The 17068-nt window shown below is 41.9% G+C and overlaps 1 protein-coding gene and 1 long non-coding RNA gene across 4 annotated transcripts in view; one reads left to right on the top strand and one right to left on the bottom strand.

Annotated features, from left to right (window-relative positions):
* LOC149312398 (ataxin-7-like protein 1) overlaps positions 1–11309 on the bottom strand; it is a 107468-nt gene extending 96159 nt beyond the window's left edge. For all 3 annotated transcript variants that reach the window (XM_089524540.1, XM_089524542.1, XM_089524541.1), the window contains exons 1-2: positions 11150–11309; positions 9785–9853 (exon numbers count right to left, since the gene is read on the bottom strand). In XM_089524540.1, coding sequence (XP_089380666.1) covers positions 9785–9853; positions 11150–11240 — 160 coding nt within the window. In that variant the 5' untranslated portion in view covers positions 11241–11309. The remainder of the gene's footprint in view (positions 1–9784; positions 9854–11149) is intronic.
* Positions 11310–11467: 158 nt separating this feature from the next.
* On the top strand, positions 11468–16331 carry LOC149312397 (uncharacterized). The gene is made up of 3 exons (XR_016281252.1): positions 11468–11808; positions 15287–15368; positions 15779–16331. It is a non-coding gene; the product is annotated as an uncharacterized LOC149312397 (long non-coding RNA).
* Positions 16332–17068: the final 737 nt, after the last annotated feature.

Below are 17068 nucleotides of genomic sequence, written 5' to 3'. Positions count from 1 at the left end.
CTATTAAAACTATTAAAACAACTGTGGTGATCCTTTTGACTTTCCAAACATATAAATATATGTAAGTATTGATGTACTGCTTTTGAAACTAGAGGTATAGCAGCTTACATGCCAAATGGCAGATGCTCCAGTGAGTTCAAGAACTGAGATAAAAGTTGATAGTCAATTAAGGTTGTGGAACTAATGTGCCACTTGTACCACACAAATTTATATTGAGATTCATTTGTGAATCAACAGAGTAGTCCCCAGCCTTTTTCTACAATACACAGAAGTAGGTAATTAAAAAAAAAAGCTGCTGACTATCTCAGTGCAATCCAAAGGTATAGATGCTGCAGTCTGGTAAACTAAAAGCAATCAGAAATAACAGATCCTACTAATACCCCCAGTTCAGTCCAAAATAGAACATACATATAAATGGTAACATTTTCTAATAAAGAAGAGAATAAAAATCTTTCTTATGACTTATTGTTTTGCTGTTGCAGTTATTTTCGACGTATGGCGACCCTAAGGCAAATCTATCACAGGGGTTTTTCTTGGCAAGGTTTGTTCAGAGGAACTTTGCCTTTGGCTTCCTCTCAGGCGGAGTGCACGCACTCGCCCAACGCCACCTGTGGGTTTCCATGGCCAGAGTCCTAATCCACATTGATCTACCCTATGAAGGTTTAGGGAGAGTTGAATACAACTCATAAAAATCATCACACAGAATCTCACTACTAGCTTATTTAAAAATACTTTAGGGCTACTATCTCTAGACATACAGAAAAGTACACTGGGAAGTGATAATTGCTTCAGGAATGAGCTGAGTGTCATGTAAAAATTGCCAAAACATTTAAAACCTAACCCACACTACCAGTTCTCAGAAATAGGAAATAACTCCACATCCAGGCAGTGGAATTTCAACATATAGGCTGGGCTGGGTCATGCTTCTTACTGGCTTATACACTGCCCACCTGATATATTTTTTTAATCCCGCTATCAAACAGAGTACGACCTCTGGCTCAAATTGTTTAATCAGAAGCTCCCAAAGATTCCTTATAAAATCTGGTCTCTTACACTATATTTTGAAAATTCAGTAACTTCCTAGTTTATTTAAAATGATCCAAAAAGCTTTCTCTTTTTTCTTTTACTTAAAAAAAGAATCTTATAAATTTGTGTTGAATACAATACTAGCCTCAAAGCAGCACTCTTAGAAGTCCTTAAGGTACTTAACTGTCATAAGATCATCAGGTAAATTTTCCTGCTTTCTTATCAGATAAGTAAACAGGCTTTTCTAGCATATAAATGTTCACACTTCCTTTTTTTTCCATTATAAAGGTACAATCCCAAAGCTAGTGAAGATAAATGGAAAAACTGACTGATTTTAAATGTGGGGCCATAAGCATACATACAAAATCTATCAAAGCTGAACAAACAGCGACAAATAAGCTGTTTTCAATATTTAATTACTGAAGTGGCAGATGCCAGCTCCTCTTTTAACCTTACATACCAAAGTTGTTGGGTTTTTTAATTAGAGTAATCAAAGGAAACCCTTAATTCCAAGAAGGGTTACTGCTATACCATTAATACATACAGGAACAAGCCATGCTTCAAATTTAAGAAATATCATGAACTTAACAACAATTCACAAGAACCCTAGTTAGATTCTCCCATTCCCACTCCTTCTGACATTTCCCTGCAAAGCATTTGGTGAGCAGAGAATCTTTAAAATCTTCTTCACCATCTGCCACTATATTCCAATAGCCATGTATGCTTACATGACAACAGAAGTGTGTTCAGAGACAGGAAGGCAGGATGCTGATTTCAGCCCCCATACACAAGGGGTGGGCAACTTCATGAGGGCTGGAGGCCAATTTTGCACCCCTGACTCCCTCCATGCACACCAAAACATGTGCCTTTACCTCCCTTTCCACTCTAAAGGTATCACTTCCTGTCATCATTTTAGGGTCTGGTGGAGTTGGGGTAGGTTTTGTGTTTTGTGCATGTTGCACATGCATGTTTCCATACATTGGCATGGGACAAAAACTGGGATATTTGCAGGGTGCTGAGGGTCACAAAAGTGGGATGCTGGGACTGCACACGGACCACAGACCACACTGTCTTCACCCCAGCCATATAACAATATCCACTGTGGTTCAACTTTCTTATAAAAAAAGAAACTGGTGGTTTAATTTGTTTTGATGGAATTCACCCATTTATTGCTATACAACACAATTGCTCTATTTCATGCACTCATTTCAAGTCTGCCAGACATCCTGCACATGCTTTGGGGGGTGAGGGAACATGGATTACCCAATAGAAATGGCCACAGGAGAGTTTAGTTAAGCCTATCTATTTATCTGAGAGGCTAATTTGTTTTGCTCAAAGTTAACCATCTAAGACAGAAACACCTTTAAGAATCAACATGTCCTGGATATTTCTCTGTTCTTTGGGAAGTTGTAGCGCTACCATTTTACCCCACTGCTGAATGGAAATTTCATTCATTCAAAGAAGTCTTGTCTTCTACTGCCCCTCATCTCATCCAATGCCCCATTGTGCAACACCCACCTTCAATGGATCCATACATAATACAAATAGCAGCAGGCAGGTCTGGGATTTTATACACATTTTTTTAAATAAGTAGCAGCACAGCAGTTTTACATTTGGTATTTCTGTATCTAATATCTGAATTCTATTCTTTGATATAATGTCAATATATATATATACCATATCAACCACACACACACCACCCCCCGAGCAAGTCACCTGTCTGCCCCACAAATATAGACTATCCCACTTTGTCTTTTATTATATTTGTTCTTATTCACTGTAGTTGCTTGACTGTTATTTTTTAATTGGGTTGGGGGGAACTTGTTTTAATGGTAACTGATATTTTACTCTATTGCATTGTATGGTTTTTAAGATGTTGTAACCCACCTTGATTCCTTGAGAAATCATATTATTATTATTATTATTATTATCATCATCATCATTTGCTCCATCTTAAAGGAGCAAATGAAATAGTATTGCTCGAGAAAAGGGAAATGTAGATCATTAACATTAATGCCAAGTCCATGCCACAACAACCCAGTTACATACTATGAACCAGACGTTTAAAGTTTCCCCATGTTGAATAAATTTTACTCCAAAAAGACAAACTAGATCAAATCATCAAGAAGGACTTCAGTTACTGGTTCAAGATCAAGTCCCCCTAACCATGTACAACATGCCCATCATGCGAATTTTATGGACTTGATCACAAGGGAGAAAATGGGGGAGGGGGGAGAACGGGGGTTTAAATGGACATTATCCCATGAAAATAGTGCAATTGTGTTGAAGATTTTCACACACATCACGATTAAACAGGACTTACCCCAGCAATAACCAATCCATCACGAGGATTTCTCCATGAATTATTTGTTTCTGGCTATTACCTGGTTATTGCTGGGATAAGTCCTGTTTAATTGCAACATAGTGTGAAAATCTTCAACATGATTGTGCAATTTTCAGGGATAATGTCTGTTTAAACCCCCACTTTTCCCTGTGTGATAAAGTCATATTAAAGTACTGCTGATGACAAAACAATATAAAACCTGGCTCAAACAAGTTAAGTGTAGCATAACAATTATGGTCCAAACCAGATGGGCCAAAAAGTGCAGCTTCCAGCTGCTTTAGCGTGCAGATGATGCATGTTCCTGCCACAGCTGGAAGCAGTCCGAGGCCACCTAAGGTGGCCCAAAACCACCAGCGAAAGGAACAGTAAAAGTCCACTTCTTGCCAGTGGCCCGTTTGGGATCGCGGCAGCGACCCACTTCCAGAGCAGGCCGTCCAGTCACCATGGTCCCCGGCCAATTGCAGACTGATTGCAGCTGGACAGGCCAGAGGATGCTCCATGCCACCCATCTGTGCTGCCCCTAAGCTACTAAGCCAGAATACTCTACTCAGCAACTAACCAAGTAGCAGCGAATCAACCTTCATTTTTCCCATCTACAATCAAATGGGAATCATCCAGCCCTCCTGATGCAACTCCCAGTATCCCTCACCATTGGCTATGCTGGCTCCAGTCACTGGCAATTGCAAGCCATCTGGAGGGCCACATGACTCTTACCTCTCACCTACAATACAGGAATGAGACTAACCATGGTGGAAACAATTGCAAATGTAACACATGTGAAGCACACTGAAAATTTGGAAATGCTAAATAAAGCCTACAAATCATAATTTTTTGCACAGATTATGAGTAATCTTTGCACATTTTAAAAAGTTTATTTGTGCAAAAGTTTAGCTTATTTGAAAAATTATTTGGGGAAAAACAGTGTTCTGTGCAAAACATTTTCTATGCTAACATTTGTTTCTGCACATTTGTTTTGTGCAAAGTTTTTTTTGAGCGAACAATTTGTTTTTTGCAAAGAAGTTCAAAAATGTGCAAAGACACACAAAAACCTACATGGTATTTAACCTTTTTCCCCTCATCAGTGACAAGAAAATTTCCAAGTATTCTTTACATCACTAAATTAGAGACAAAAGTTCAGTTTCCACTGGAAGCAAAGTACGTGAGGATGGGGGCAGTGAGCCACACCTTGTTTACAAGGCTATTAAAGCTTTCAGGAGTAATCTTACAATTTTAGGGAAGGCAAACATTGTGTATAGCTTGTTTTTAACTGAACATAGAAATACTTAGTTTTTATCACCATAGTAAATCTATGGGGAGGCAGCAGTGCCCAATTACAGGGAGAGAATGTGGCCCCTGGACCTGAATCAGTTGTCCACTAGTTGTATACCATACTAGATGGGCCCTATGCATCTTTTACTAAGCCAGACCCCTGAGCTCTAAGACTGGCAAACACAGGAGTACAACAATATTGGCACACATAGGGAAAAGGCTTGCAAAGACTTCTTTTGATATGAGCACTTGTTCCCCCATTTTGAAAAACAGCAGTGTAATCCTATACTTATAGTGTAAGTCCCACTCTGCTCATTGAGAATCTACTTACTCAAATAATGTGTACTGGATTATTATTTAAGAATGTAACCTTGGTTAGCATTCTATCAGACCAGTATTTCTCAGCTGCTTACCACCAGCAATATGAGGATCTCAATAAGCAAAGCCAACATCACAGTCGACAAGAATGGATGTGAAGTGTTGTGTGTATATATGTGCTTTTCCTGGCCTGTCAACTTATGAAGGCCTCATGAAAATTCATAGGTTATTATTAGACAAGGAATACTCAGAAGTGGTTTTGCCAGTTCCTTCCCTTGAAATATAGCCTAGAGCACCTGGTATTCACTGGCAGTCTCCCATTCAAGTACTAACCAGAGTTGACCCTGCTTAAACTTCCAAGATCAGATAGGATCTAGTGCCTTTAGGGTATTTAGGCCAACCTATCCCTGCAAAATGCACCTGTATAAATGATAAGCAATGATTTTGAGTGCAGACATCAAAAGGAGGTTTCTGCTACCATTCTGCAATCTGGAGGTCTGACCCCACAAACTGATTTTACTATAAACTGCTAGACAAGCTGCAGCACTGCTAAGCAAAGCTTCCCTCCCTAACCCATAGGACAGTGTGTACACATTCTTCTGCTACCATTATGCTACTGTCAGAGACTTAATGCTACATAACTACAGAATGTTACAAGTATGAACAGCAGCCCCGGTTTGAAAACCTCAAATATCAAACAAAACATTCCTAATCTGGCCCAATCAAATGAGAATAATCAGTATCGTCAAGTGGTCTGAATGTTGACTGGGATTCTAGGACACCAGGATTCAAATCCTCGCTCAACCAAGGAAAGCCACTGGGTGACCTTTGGAAAGTCACACTCTCTCAGCCTCAGCAAAAGGTTATGGCAAACCTCCTCTAAACAAATTTTGCCAAGAAACCGCTACAACAATGTCACCATAGGTCAGACTCCACTTTGAGGCACATAACAAACTACAAAGTAACAATGAAGTCACTGTACTGTTGTACAAATCATTCAAGAGCTCCATCTCAAAGTGTGCTACATTAGCAGGTAAAAGCTTACCATGGGCAACAATGCAGTAACGCCAAAAAACATTATTCTGCTGTCTCATAAGAATAAGTGTTTTATGATTGTGCCAACAACAACAACTTTGTCAGTCAAACACATTTCACCAGCTTTGTTCATTTTTTACACTAAGACAAGGTTTATGTTTGGCATAATATGTTGTTATGGCTGAGAATTGTCCAACAGAGGACCAGTTTGTTTCCCTGCTTCTCATATGTTTCTTTCTCACCACTTTTGTCAGCTCTAGTTTCAGAGTGAGGAGCTAGGGAATCAAGCAACAGTTCTTGTATTAGATGTAACCACAGGCCAAGCCAGAGTTTATAAACCAACAACAAACCACGACCTCTCATCAAAGTTTGCAACTCACTACCAAACCATGATTTGTTTGCAGGGAGAGATTTGGACACACAGCCTGGTTTACTGTTATGTGCAAAGCTGGTTACTGTCTTCTGAAACTAGAAAAGTTTCCTCCTTCCTTAGAAACAGCTACACAGGGGTGGACCGACTGCACAAGCAGCAACATTTTTAGGGGAGCCACTACAGCAGGCAGTGATCTAAGGCCCTTTCCCATAGAAAATGAAACCCCTGGAGCATGCCTCCCAGATCACTAGGGCTGCAACCGCACTGTATAAATAATCCAGGTGGACACTACTTTAACTGCCATGGCTCAATGCTATGGATTTCTGGGAATTATAGTTTTGTGAGACATTTAGCCTTCTCTGCCAGAGAGCTCCGGTGCCACAACAAATTACAAATCCCAGAAACCCATAGCACTGAACTATGACAGTTAAAGTGGTGTCAACCTGAATGAACCTGTTGGAGCACTTTAGGAAGCAAAGCGTTTTCAGACAGCCCTTCAGTTAGTGGGCAAAACAACTATTCTAAAATATTTAAGAATTCTCCATGTCATACAAAAGAATCAGTGCTACAGTTTTGTCAAGTTAATGTACAAGCTGACGAAGAATCTCTTCATTCAGCAAGTTATCAGAATGCCTTCCTATTTTTTAAACTCACAATTATGAAAACATTAGACTGATCATGAGGTTTAGTGCTGTCAACAATTCAAGGCTGCACATATTCTTCCTCGAAGAATGTGCTGGGTCCACATAAAGATATTTATAATGAGATTCACCACTACTTTTTAAGTTTGGGCAACATTTTCTGTATGCATATCTCTACATTTAGTACAATCCAAACTCATCTAGTTATTTGATACAAGACATGAAGATTTTTGCAAATTATCGTATATACTTGACTATAAGTCGACCTCTTGTATACGCTGAGGGCAGGTTTTGAAGCCAAAAGTATGGATTGTGATATGACCCATGGATAAGTCGACGTTAAAACTTAAGGGGCATGTAATGAAGAATGTAAAAGATGAAGCAAAGGAAAACAATGCCAAAGACCTTACAAAATTCCAGCAAGCTTAACTGTTCATGCTCACACTAAAGCTGGATGGAGAGGGGAGGTCAGTGCTTCCAGGACAGATTACATTCTTACCTGTTTCTTTTTAAATAAGAGTTAAAGTACAGTGGATATAAAGTACACTGACCTGTGGATAAGTCGACTCAGGTTTTTTCAGTCAATTTTTTGACTAAAATTTCTAGACTTACATATGAGTATATACAGTATTACCAATTTCTCCTGGTAAAGTGCTATTGTAAACATTACATGTATAGCTCAAATACATATCTGGTAAAAACAAATATAAATATATTGGTCTTACAACCAAATGAATATTTACTAGAAGCCAGTTTTTCTTTTATGACCCATCTCTACAACCTAACCTGACCATGGGCCAAAGACAACCTTTCCTCTATATCATTAGTTTCTCTAAGTCTCTTACTGCTGAACAAACACAAAACAGCATCGTTCATATTTGTTATTTCTAACACTATTTGTCTCATTTCTATTTTCTTTTGCACTTTTAAAAAACATAAGCTACAATGAGATACATTATCTACAATGTTATGAGGTATTTAAAGGACCGCTTTTAAACTTTTCTAGGCTTTTTTAAAAAAGACCACACAAATTTAAGAGACAACCCAAAAGGCCAGAAAGCCCTGCGGCTAGCCACAGCCAAACCCCAACAGGCTAGTATGCGGCCCTGGGAGGGACAGTATATTATCATGTACTGAAGTGTTTTAGTCATTTTGAACACATTCGTGAAGGTCACAGTGGCAGATACGTAGAGTGGCTATTACCTGTTCTTGTTTTGTTTTTTAAAGGTAATCTGCATATTGACTTATAATATTGACTCATAATATTGTTACCCATTCAAAGACTACGCTCAAAAAGGAAAAAGTAAAGGACTTGATTACATTACCACATTCCCAGGCCAGTTCAATTTAGAATATGAAGGAAATGAATTCCTTGAACATATACAGTGTAATTCTGTTTTGGTTGATTCAGAAGTAATTCTTACTACATTCGATGGGACTTGAGGCCATTTAAGCGCACAAAGAAGCACAATTCTAGCCAGTGTCTAGAGTGCAACATCCTATAAATTTACTTCTAAGTATAGGTTCTCAGGATTATGCTGACAGGTGCCATTTAAAGAGCTGTCACCTTCCCATATTCCATTCCTACACATCCGCTGCTACGAAAGAACTGTAGAACAGTAAAAGCAAAACCCATAGTGGATTCTGCTACAACTCTTGGTTGCAGGGTGATGCCTGAACCTATTAGAGGAAGCCATGCTGCCACTTCCTATCTCACCCCCAATAATGGCCCTGGCACCTATATTCCTCATCTTAGTGAACTACTGCTTCAACTCATTGGCTGAGAAGAACAAGCCATTAGCCTGAAACTGTGAAGCTCCACTGCCATGGTATATCCCCACCCCCTAATAACAAAAAGCATTTAAGTTCATTAACACTAAGTGTGCACGAAAATCATGCTTGTACTATCATAAACCCACACAGCGCAAAATCTGACAGATACTAGCTGATTAGTCTACAAATCATATTACAAAACAAATCTGTCAATGTGAACTGCCTGCAGTTGTAAAGTTCCTCCTTTTATCGAGAGTATGGAATTGTTTGCCAACACCAGCCATTTGTAGTCTGTACACACACTCATAAATATGGCGGCATACTAATAATTCCTCACATTCCAGTTGAAATATGGTTCTACAGGCTAAGCTCCTCATGTCTATTTGAGCCATTACACATGGTTTAACCTACAAATATAGACTACACAACTCCCTGCAACACGTTAAAAAACCCAAGGCTTTTAAAAAAAACCAATTTGTGCCAACATCTGGTTATTATGGGAAATTCTATTTCCAGCACCATTAAAACTAAACTGAAGAGTGACCCTGGACTCAAATGTGGCATTTCCAACTACAGAAGCCTTGAATGTTCAGTTTTTAAAAAACAAAACAAAACATGACTAGCGTGGAAACAGGTGAACAGACACATCTGTCCATTTACTTTCACACTTTAATACAGGATTGTACCAAATTAGTAACAGAACAATGAGAAATTAGGAAGAAAACTCTGTTATTGATGGTTACAGGCGCTTTTGGGTTAGGATTAATTTTGATCCTCACAGCGCATGCAAATATATATGCACACAGAACCATATCAACACAGCAGCATTTAGTGACGGGCCTTTAGGCCCAGTGAGCCTTATGCATAGTTATACCCAGCACAAAAGTCAACACGGCTGTTATCGTCTCGCCTACAAAACACTTTAAACTAGAACCACAAAGGGGAAGGGAAGAAAAAGCGATACAGAAATGCCCAAGTCCACAGTGTGAGCCCCCAGCTTCTTACCTTCTTTATTAAGCCTCATTACCTCCCTGCTTTTTCCGCCCTCCTTTCCAGTGTCTTCTAGCTCTATACCTGTGGAAAAGAAGCAAAGTCACAAGGGGCAAAAAATACAATTTAAAAAACCCCAAGATTTTGTATGTCACTATATTGACAAACTGCACGGAGGGGAGTTAAGGGATGTCCTGTAATAGCAGCAAGAGGTGGGATGGGAGAGAGGGATAAATCCAAGGACAAAAATACCACCCTCACTGCAATTTGTCATAAAGGAGCATCCTCAGGCAGACTTCCTCCAAGCAACAGCATCCTTCATCCCACACCTCAAACCCGCATGCAACAGCATCTTTCTCATGGCCCTGGTCCAATTTATCAAATACAGACTCTCTTCTCCCACATGTCCTCCCCATCCCAGAGCATCTTCCCCCTGACAGCCAGCCAGTCAAGCAGCCTCTTCCTCCCCACATGCAGCTGGCCCAGACAGAGTCCAGGACTGTTGCAAAGCAAGCAGCACCAGCCGGACACATTGTGAACACCTTCAGAGACGCACATGGGAAGGCTGGTGGCGTATGCATCTCTCTCTCTCTCTCTCTCTCTATATATATATATATATATATATAGAACCATAGAGTAGGAAGAGACCCCAAGTGCCATCCAGTCCATTCTGCCATGCAGGAACTCTCTCAATCAAAGCAACCCCATAGACAGATAGCCATCCAGCCTCTCTGTATATGCAAGTGGATGTGAAGCCCCAGGTGAGCTGTTTGGGGAGGGGGGTAAGAGTGTATGGAGAAGAGGGTGAGTAGGGGGAATGGGGGAAGGAGGGAGAGGGGGTAGTGGGTAAGGGGAAAAAGGGGTAGGGGATGAGATGGGGAAGAGGTGATGGGAAGAGAGGGTTAGGGGAGGAAGGAGAGAGGGGGAAGGGGTAGGAGGAGAAGAGGGGTAGGAGGAGAGGAGGTAGTGGTGAAGAGGTAGGGGGGAGGAGGAGGGGAAGAGATGGGGAAGAGGGGAGAGGTGAAAAGGGAAAGTGAGGAAAGAACAGGGGGAGGAAGCGGGAGAGGCAGGTGGGGGAGAGAGGGGTAGTGGGTAGGGGGGAAAGAGTAGGTGAGGAGGGGAGGAAGGAGCAGGGGAGGAGGAGGAGGAGGAGGAGAGGAGGCAGGGCATGCAAGATGCCTCACTCTCTCTGTCTCAGATACTCAGAGGCGTCAGGGCATGCAAGCTGTCTCTCTCTCTCTGTCTCTGGGAGAGACACATGGCGCCCTGTGTTTGGGTCCCCCCCCCCTCTCTCTCTCTCACCCTCCCTTGCCCTCCCTCCCTCCCTCCCTGAGGCCCGTCGGAGGCGGAGACGGGGGCGTCTGCGTCGGGTGCCCTTACTGTGCGGAAGGGCGGCCTCCCGGACCCAGGCGGCCCAGGGCTGCCCCAGGAACGCCTCGGGACTGGGCACGGGCCGCTCCAGGGCCGCCATGGCGCCGCCGCCGCCGCCGCCGCTCCTCCTCCTCCTCCTCCCTCCTCTTCCTGCCCCCTCCTCCTCCTCCTCCTCCTCCTTCCTCCCGGCGGCGGCTGCTCCGCTTCCCTTCGCCACCAACGAGTGAGGAGCCAGCCAAGCAGCCAGACACGGGATTCGAGGACGCCGCACGTCATCCTCGGGACGTTCCACCGCCCACGCGCGCCGAGGGGGGAGGGGGAGGGCTGGTGTCACTCAGGCAGGCAGCCGACCCGCCTCCTCCTCCTCCTCCTCCTCCCACGCCTCCTTCCTTCCCTCCCTCCCTCCCTATCTATCACATAGGGCTTCCCGGCTCCTCGGGCGCATGCGCACTAAGGACAGACGAAGCCAGTGTGGTGCCCTCAATAGGGACTGTAGGGAAACAGCGCTCGCTCGCTGTCTGTTTCAGGTTGAGCCTCGCCTCGCCTCGCCTCGCCTCGCGCCCCCTTGGGCACGTGACGTCGCCGGCGGCCAGGTGAGAAGAGGAGGAATGAAGGGAGGAGGCCGCGCGCATGCGCGTGCGCGAGGCAGTTGGAACTCTCTCTCCTCAGTAAGTGGCTCTCTGTCTCTCTCCGCGCGCAGAGACCGAGGTCGTTTTGAGTGACAGGAGGAGGAGCAAAGCAGCGCCTCAGAAACGCCCTCCGACTTTGAGCATGGAGATAGATAGATAGATAGATAGATATGAATCCATGCTTCCTTTGTCATTTATGGATATCTAAATGTAATATAATATAAATATAATAATAATAATAATAATAATATAAATGTTATAATATAATATTATAACATAAAATATCATAAAATAATACTATAATATTATATCATAATAGAATAGAATAATATTCTGTCACATTCAGTTATAATAGAATATTGTAATATCATAATGGAATATTATAATGTTATTTTCTGTTATAACGTAAACAATATTCTATTATATCATAGAATAGTAGAATAGAAAATTCTATTATAAAAGAATATAATAGAATATTATTTTATAATAGAATATTATATTATAATACAATAATAATATCATAATTCAATATTAAAATACGATAGACTATTATAATCATGTAATATACTAGAATATTATATTATAATACAATATTATATCACAATAGAATATTATATTATATTAGAATATTATAATACCATAATAGAATATTATTATAATACAATTATAATATCATAATATCATAATTGAATATTATAATATAATAGAATATTATAATCACGTAATATATTAGAATATTATATTATAATACAATATTATAATATCATAATAGAATATCATAATATAACATTATAATATTATATTATAATATATTATATAAGAATATTAGAATATTGTATTATATTATATTATAATATTATAATGCCATAAAAGAATATTATAATATAATATTATATTAAACTACATAATAATGTTATAATATTCTAATATATATATATATATATATAGTATTCAGCTTTCGCTTTGTCATGTCCTACATTTCCCCCTGGGGTGTCCTACATTTTGTGGTGCCTTTCCCTCGCCATCCTTTGTGGTTAAGGACGCCGTGCCCCAAAACACAATGCCCTGCAGAAATAGCGCAGTTTTTGCACTCCTTTAACAGGCATGGTTCAATGCTGTGGAATCCTGGGATTTGTAGTTCGTTGTGGGAGCAGAGCACTCTGACAGAGAAGGCTAAATACCTCACAAAGCCACTAATCCCAGAATTCCATAGCATTGAGCCAGGGCTGTTAAAGTATTGCCAAACTGCATTAATTCTGCAGTGCAGATTAGACCTTAGAGGTGTATTGAAGGAAAACCTATATTTCTAGGATGGTTTTTTGAGGGGGGGAAATAGCTTACAAAAATAAGCAAAAATAAAAACTCTACGCATTTGGCAAAAATTGGAACAGCAATGAGCATCGACATTTAAAACACTAATAGAAAAGGGGTGAACTATATATGCTGGAATAGGGAGGTGGTTACATTAGCAAGATATCCCGTCCCTTTTGCTTGCCAATCTAATAGTTGCTAATTGCAGGTAAATGAGCGGACTCTCCTCAACAGACGGACGTGTTTATATAGTTGCATGCAATATTTCAAGGAACGTGATCCCTAATCAATTGTGGTTTCAAAGACCAAAATGAGCACTTTGAATTAAGCCTAGGTATGAATAGGTAAGTGTTGCAGTTGGCATAAAATAGGTGTGTCATGCTCTGGGCATTTTCTCATTTGGTGATTATACTGAGCATAATGCAATTTAAAGGGTATCCGTTATACCCTTAGCAGGGCATTTTTGTAGGTCAGAAATGACTGCTGTCTCAGAGGAGTTTATCAGACGGGAGGAATTTCTCTTAAATTCGAATGAAAAGAAAGTGGGGCCAGAACGCAGATCACAGAATCTTTTTGGAGTACCTACAAATGCCTATAGAAGTGTTTTCTCTAGGAACGTCTACATTCACCAGCATAACTCTATGGTCAACTTCTGGGAAAGTTGTGCTGGAGGACCAAGAGATGTCTAGGGAGAAGATATGAATCAAAACTGCAAATAATCAAATCCGCAAAAGTCAAAGCCACAAATGTGGAGGGCCAACTGTATAGTCCACACCACTGTGGACTATACAGTTGCCTGCTTGTTCTGGACCACTCTCATTAAGAATCTATTATAAATCAATGTTACTGTTACATCTTCCCTGGGTCATCTAAAGTAGATTTCTAGAGTAGTTAATGTGACAGTTTATCAAACGGGAGGAATTTCTCTTAAATTCAAATGAAAAGAAAGTGGGGCCAGAACGCATTCACTTAAAGTCGCTAGTTTAGCGCAATTACGTGAATGCACATTGCATTCGAACTGGCTCTCCATTGCCCCAAAATAGCATGCCATTGCCCAAATTTGCGTGTGGCAGTCTATCACACAATAACGTGAAACCACATGATTGTGTTCGGACTGACTTCCCATTGCCCGAATTTGTGTGTAGTGGGTTGTCACGCAATAACATTAAACCCCATGATTGCATTCGGATTGCCATTGGATTATACTTCCAATTCCCCTTGTCTGATAAACTCCAGAGAGTGGCATCTGCAGCCCTAGATGAACCTTGGTGCTCCCTTCAAGATGTTTCTGTGAGTGCAGTGAAGCACATTGCTTTCTACCATCTCAAAATTAAGGGGCCGAAAACCAGTTGTGATTGGGACGGGACATTGCCTTGGCCCACCTCAAGTATCCTAAACATCTTCAGCCCAAAGACATATCTCACATGAGTTGCAAATGCTCATAGGCTGAACTCCATGGTTTTAGGGAAAACAGATGTGAGGCTATTACAGAGAGATGTCAGGGAAAGCCATGCATGTTGGGCTGGTATATTCAAGCATAAGGAGGATGAGGTAGGGGCACATCCAATCTGGACTCCTCGGGGTACCCTGTGAGGAAATACAGCACATCCATTCTCACCTGTGAACCACTTAATGGACCAACCAATCAGGAAACACACCTGCAAAATATACATGGAGGCACACCCAATAAATTCACTTCTCCTGGTTTGCAGTGTTGCAAACCAGGAGAAGTCAATAAAGTTGGGTGTTAGTAGTTAGGATGAAGCAATAACAGGTAGGCCCCTAGAAAATGCAGTGGAGATCCAGCCAGGACAGTGAGGATGCTGAACCACAGGAGGGTGATGCTCTCCAGGAAGGTAGCACTGAACCAATAGAGGCTGCTAACGTGTGCATGGGAAATATAATATGGCCCAGTTCAATTCCTGCACTATCAAACCAGACTCACTTCTTTAGGATGTCAGTCCTGGAGAGGAGGTGGATGCAGGCCAAAGGCTGGAAGCTCTGGGTCAAGAGTAGAGCCCACATAATTGCTGCCCAAAGGCAGGCATGCCTCATGCAAGCAACTGGTGAGACTGAAACCTATCCTTTATTATTATAATTATTATTATTATTATTATTAACCTTTATTTATAAAGCGCTGACCCCTCATGATCTTGCTATGAGCTCATGGAACTCCCTTGTTCAAAAAAGTGGTTTTGCATTGCAGAAGGTATGGACAGAAATGCCCAGGATGGAGGAGAGAGTGGCCATGAGGGTGACAGCAAAGCAGAAGCATGACTAAGTGACAGGTATGTATCTGATAACAAGGCGCATCTCTCACTGAGTGCTGTTTTGCAAATGAAGCCAACACAAAACAAACTGGCAAAGTGAAACCAAGATTAGAGAGAGCATGGGAGTGGACTCAGCACACACACACACACCAGGAAGAGAGGTCACTGGAACTATTAGATGTGACTAGTTGGCCACTTAACTTAAAGAATATGCATCCCACCTCACTCACTGACTGTCCTTCAGTCAGGATGTGCTCAGATTCTTTGGAGATAGTAGAGTGGTTGGTCTACATTCCTTTGTCAAGAGAAATTAGGGGCTATCTCTCAACAGTTTCCACACAGATGAGTCACAAATATCCTACTATGAAGTGGAAGGCATAGCCTATATAGCCTATAACTGGTGCATGCCTTGTTTTCCCATTTGCCAGGTCCTGATTCGTGCAGAATCTGCCAAAAGAAGTCATCTGACCTGCAGAGCCCATGGCTTGAACATCAGAAAACAGTTTAAAGGTTCACACTATCCCGTCCCTTTCTGTTGCCAATCTCATCTCCCCCGGCATTCAAGTTATTGATAACATGTCATCTTGTCATAGAAATGAATGTATAAGATGTTGCAGAAATGATTTGGATTTAAAATTGTAGGATTCCCCTGCTGCCACCTCCCACAAATAGCTTGGAAAGAGAGCTGTACAGAGTGAATCCTCTTAGGACTGAACACCTCAGCTTGCATACAAGAGTTGTGCATCAGCACCAATTGGCATTGAGACTGGACAACAACAGAAGATCTCAAGCACCTCTTACATATACAAAACCAAATCCAGAACCAAGACAACTGACCAGGCATTCAAATTACAATATGTGAAAACTGTGTTTTGCAAGATGACTAGTTACCTAATACACTACGTATATATTAATTAGATCTATGGCACAACATTATTTCAAAGGCCAAAAAGGGATTGTGAAAATATTAATATGTCCTGACTATGGTTCAAATAATAAATAAAAACAGTTTCAATAATGTCTTCATTTTCAGAGTGTCTGGTTTTACCAGTAAATTTCTCCATAAGGGCAACTAGCCACATTTTCTCTTGGGCCCGTTACAGACGGGCCTTTTAGTACGTAGTCAGTCCGTATTAGGGTTAGGAAGGTGCGGTGCTTCCGCACCCCCCTAACCCTAGTATGGACTTAGTCCGTACAAAATGGCGGCGCCCCATTTACATGGGGGCCGCCATGACGTCATGACCGCGCCGCCTCTATACGGGGCGGCACGGACGTGACGTCGTCGCTCTGCGTGAGGGCGCTTAGTGTGCCCTTTGCGTGGAGCAGGAAGGAGCTCCGTTTCGGAGCTCCTTCCTGGTTTGCGGCGTTGCTTTGTGTCACTGGGCGCAGCCTTCAGACGGCTGCCTTTCTCCTTCTGCCCCGCCGCCGCCTTTTGCCGCTTCCCCGCGGGCTGGAAAGCGGCGGATCGGGGCCTCAGCGGCTGCCGTTCTGACTGCTGAGGCCCTGATACCCCGGGGAAGGAGGCGGGTACAGGCCGCCGCTTTTTGGCGGTCTGTAACGCACCTTGGAGACCCAAAAGCAGGCATGGGAAATAGAATGGAAATCTGAATAAGCTTGACTCAAAGCATAGGTCTGGATCTAGGTATCAACCAAACCACCTGCCAGATGAAGGTAACCTATTCACCCAGCCCACCTCTTGGGTTGCATAGGTATGGCAA

This window comes from Sceloporus occidentalis, unplaced genomic scaffold, assembly GCF_023333645.1.
Source record: "Sceloporus occidentalis isolate IW3139 unplaced genomic scaffold, rSceOcc1.0.p SCAF_5, whole genome shotgun sequence".
Classification (NCBI taxonomy): Eukaryota; Metazoa; Chordata; class Lepidosauria; order Squamata; family Phrynosomatidae; genus Sceloporus; species Sceloporus occidentalis.
This window is presented reverse-complemented; position numbering and strand designations above follow the sequence as displayed.